Below are 4,830 nucleotides of genomic sequence, written 5' to 3'. Positions count from 1 at the left end.
GCCAATCCTGAGTATACGGACCGCCAGGCATTCAAGTCTGCTTGAAAAGAGAAGTACCTGCCAAGGCCAAGAGTTGAATTGGTAAACCCACTCTTGTGAGAGCCACACTTGCTGGTCATGAAGCTAGTATCACCGGTATGAAGAGGAAGCAACCAAGAAGAAAAGCTGTTCCTCCTTTGCCAATCTTGAGGCCTCTTGTGCCATTTGATAACCATTGCACCAAGGCCAACAAATGCACCAAACATCACCGCAAAACCTACCGCAACAACTGGCCCGCGGCTAGACGAATTAGCCTTACTACCATCGACACCAAATTCTCCATCCAAACTATTAACAGAATTGCTCATTTTCATAACCTCCAATCCGTTGAGAATTGCATTTCTTGTACCAGTGTTCTCCTTGTTCGGACCAATTTGAACATTGAGTCCATTATGCATTAATGAAGCGTTCACCACAATATCCCTATAATAAGGAGTGGCCAAACCTTGTGCGACAGTGGATAAATCCAATGCGGAAATCGCTGTTTTGCCATTAACGTACACGTTGAAGTAAAGATCGTTGAGAGATTTGCTCACAATGTCACAAAAATGCAGTCGAAGCAAATAGCTAAACGTTGAATCAACATCGAATGTCCATGTTACGTTGAAATTTGGTTGAACTGTGTGTGAGTCAGCCATCATAGATGCAGAAGAATACACAGTTGCCGGTGCAATCAAAGGTGTGACTCCATCAGGGTATTGTACAGCGTTGGATTCAACAGAGGCTGTCGTCGCCAAATTTTTTTCCTTCAAAAAATTTGAATCAGGCACCCAAGTCCTGCCAAGGCTGTCATTCTGTGGAGTAATCGATGGTCCTCCCATGTTAAGCCTGTAAACATATTGGTATGAAAACTTAGACAAACCTTCGTAGCTGTCTACAGGGAAAAGAGAAGAGCCCTCGTCACTGATCAAGGTATCCGGAGCTGAAACAACCTCAATGGCATTGATAAAAGCAACAGAATTCTTCATCGGTGTAAACTTGATGGAAAATGTGGATTCAGTCAGGTTAAGCATAAACTCCTTCACAACAGCTTTATTGTCATTGTCGGGCTTAAAGTTGTGAAGGAGAACAAACTTATCCGTTGCCACATGGAACGATGCTTTCTGAAGATCAGCTTCCTTGGCGGGCAAGGCAAAGAAATGGAGACGAACCCAGTGCCAACCGGGCTGATTCAACTGAAACGTATAAGTTGATTCTTCTTTAAAAACTCTTGCGGATAGATAAATAGGAGAAGGAACGTCAGCCGAAGGGACGGAAACTTGGATGTCTTCTTTTGTTTGCAGGAATGGAAGGGCTTCTTTGTCAGACTTGAAAGTTCTTCCATCAGGGAGAGGATTAGAGGACTTGCCGCCGCAGTCAATAAGGAAGTTATCTCTGGGGGAGAACGTGGCGGCCGTGGGGGGGCCGTTCTGCGAGAAGGCGATCGTGGGACCGGAGACCAGAGCGTAGAGAAGAGCCAGGAGGATAGCCATCGATGAAGATGATGACGTTGACGATGACATTCAGGAGGATAGAAATGTTGATTGCCTGCTTGCTTGTTTGCTCTTTTCTGTCCTTTTTTTTCAAAAGAGAAAAAAAAAATTATCTTTCTATCTCCATCCCTCCTGGATGAAGGGATGATTAGAATTTGGACTAAGGATATTGAAAAGGGATGTGTTGTTTTGTTTTTACTATAATGGGGGGTTTCTTGGGCGAAGTCTGTTACTTGGTTTCTAAGAGGATGAAACCAAAATGACGGCCACAATGAATTTTGCATCCCTGAAAACGTGGCGATGTTCGGGGAGAATTTCTGTTTTTTGAGCTTTGGCGCCATTTTTAGTAACTACCAACAGAATTTGGTGTCAGAAGACATATATATTCACCATGGTTTGAAGTTGTCAAAAAGACCGTATCTTTCTTCCTGACTTCTTCTGTCTCTGTGTCATATGATGATTCCATTCCACTGAATTTCATTTCCGACATAAAAGGACTGTTCAAAATTTTGGGACATAAGATGTCAACAATTTTGTTCATTCTAATCACCTTATGCCGCTTACCCTTGTGGTATTTAATTTCATAATACCTTATTACACCATGACTTCTTAACTTTAATGGATTATACTCACTTTTCTTTTTTTTTATAACACTTTTATGAATATGTGCTCCTGATGTTATTGTAAACCCTTGTTATTTATGAAATAAAATGATGTTAAAAAATAATAAATACGTTAAAGAATTTAATTAAAAAACACTTGCCGCCAACAATCCCCACAGTCGTAAAATTGTAAATAAAAATAATAGCCACCACCACAATTTATTACTCTATAACATTTTATTAAATTTTATTTCACACTAAAATAAACATGAAATAAGATTTTCTTCCTTCTTTTTTTTTTATATTTTGATATATGTGTAGAATTTTAAATTACAACTAACATATATCAATTCAAATTTTGTTAATACATAATCGTATGGCCACATGCACCATCTCTCTCCCATCTTCAATAGCAAGAGGAATAATAAATGTATGAGGAATCATAAAGGGCAAAAGTTGAAAGATGAATCATAAATGCAAGCGGAATCATAAATGGAATACGTTGAGTATATGAACCCGTTCAAACTAAGGATAATATTCTATGTGAGCTATCTTAGCCCACCCTTTATGATGCAGGAACAACACCTGCTGTTGACTTTAAAAAAAAGGGCAGTGAGTGATGAAGTCCATTGATTTTTTTTTCCTGAAAATTTAAATTGTTTAAGGATTCCCATTTGATAATTCATGCTATCCTTCCATCACTACACATTACTGATGGCAATGGCTATCTCGGCATTTCTATTTTTTAATAATTTTAAAAAGATGCATAATTTAGTTTTCACTAATATCTCACTGATATTGATCTCTTAGTAAAATAAATTTTGAAAGAAAAAACAGAGTTTATATAATCATCTCTTGACAAATTCTACCGTTTTCATACAAGCTATGCTAATTGGTCTAGAGACAAATATGCAACCTTATCATACCTTTAGTTGCTTTTGTTAGTTGAAACATAATATAACCATTGTTAGAAAATTGGTGGGTGAAGCAGGACCGCAGCTAAAATGAAATTGGAAATAAAATAAAGAACAAGCACAATAGAGGACACCAGAAATTACGTGGTTCGGCTTTTAGCCTACATCCACGGGCGAAAACAGAAGGAAATATTTTACTAGTGAAAAGGAGTTACAAGTATTGTAGTATTTTAGCTCTCTACCCAAAACCTCAATACACCCAAACTCTCAAATCACTAAAATTAGAGCTTATAAATGCAAGCTCTTAAACTCTCAATTCTCTCTACAAAACTTGGATCTCAAGATTGGAATAAAATGAATTAGGGAGCTCTTCCTTTTATAGCCAAAAAATGGCTATTAAATTAATATATATATGTATATATTTCAAATGTTGTTGCCAACTTCTTCTTTTTCTCCATTTGGATGGCACCATTTTCTTTGGCCGGCATCACCATTTTCTTTGGCCGGCTTGTCAAAGCCAACTTGAATTGGCTTTGTGGCCACCGGCCTTTGACATTTCTCCCACTTGGAGATTTGATTGAAAATCAATCAATCTCCACATCATCCTTTCTGCTTCGCCATAATCATGTTGCCTACGTTGCTGCTAGGCCACAAGAGGATCTACTCCAGACAAACTTATCAGTATTTATCGGCTTGGTCAAAACATCTGCTAGGTTCTCCTTGGTATGGATTTTCTGTAAATCCACACTTCCATCTTCCACTACTTCACGAACGAAGTGATACTGGACTCCTATGTGCTTTGTCCTGGAATGAAAGGCTGGATTCCTTGCAATGTGCAGGGCACTCTGACTGTCACAAAACACAGGAATTTTCTGTTGTTTATGCCCGAGCTCCTCCAATAACCTTTGTATCCAAATAGCTTCCTTGCAAGCTTGTGTAGCTGCCATGTATTCTGCTTCTGTTGTAGATAAAGCCACAACGGTCTGCAGTTTCGAAACCCAGCTTACAGCTGCTCCCGCAAGTGTAAACACATAACCAGTAGTGGATTTCCTTTTATCAAGATCTCCAGCAAAATCTGAATCCACATAGCCTCTGACAGTAAACTCTGATCCTCCATAACATAATGCAACATTTGAGGTTCCTCTGATGTATCTCAGAATCCTCTTCACAGTTATCCAATGCTCTCCGCCAGGATTCGCTATGTATCGACTGACTGCTCCCACTGCTTGTGCAATGTCCGGTCTTGTGCATATCATAGCGAACATCAAACTTCCCACTGCTGATGCATACGGTACTCGAGACATCTCCTTCCTCTCCGCTTCATTGCTAGGACACATACTTGAGGATAATTTGAAATTAACAGGAAGTGGGGTAGAAATTGACTTACAATCTTGCATGTTGAAGCGCCGCAAGATTTTCTTCAAGTAATTTTTCTGAGAAAGCCAAATCTTCCTGTTATTTCTGTCTCGGTGAATTTGCATCCCTAGAATCTTGTTTGCTGGTCCCAAGTCCTTCATTTCAAACTCCCTAGCCAACTGTGCCTTCAATTCTTGGATTCGATCTTTGTTGGGACCTGCTACCAACATGTCATCCACATACAACAATAAAATGATGAAATCATTATCTTCAAACCTCTTGTAATATGTACAATGATCTGAACTGAGTCTGTTGTATCCAAGGCTCATGATGAAGGAATCAAATCTCTTATACCAACACCTCGGCGCCTGTTTGAGACCGTATAGAGATTTGTTCAACCTGCAAACCAAGTTCTCCTTTCCTTTTCTGCAAAACCTTCTGGTGGAG

The 4,830-nt window shown here is 39.3% G+C and overlaps 1 protein-coding gene across 1 annotated transcript in view; it reads right to left on the bottom strand.

Annotated features, from left to right (window-relative positions):
- LOC18034288 (probable receptor-like protein kinase At4g39110) overlaps positions 1–1,511 on the bottom strand; it is a 12,261-nt gene extending 10,750 nt beyond the window's left edge. Inside the window, exon 1 of the mRNA XM_006423315.2 lies at positions 58–1,511. Coding sequence (XP_006423378.2) covers positions 58–1,511 — 1,454 coding nt within the window. The remainder of the gene's footprint in view (positions 1–57) is intronic.
- Between the last annotated feature and the right edge of the window lie 3,319 nt (positions 1,512–4,830).

Source organism: Citrus clementina, unplaced genomic scaffold (assembly GCF_000493195.1).
Source record: "Citrus clementina cultivar Clemenules unplaced genomic scaffold, Citrus_clementina_v1.0 scaffold_8, whole genome shotgun sequence".
Taxonomy (NCBI): Eukaryota; Viridiplantae; Streptophyta; class Magnoliopsida; order Sapindales; family Rutaceae; genus Citrus; species Citrus x clementina.
Note: the sequence above shows the minus strand (reverse complement) of the source record. Positions and strands in the feature narration are given on the sequence as shown.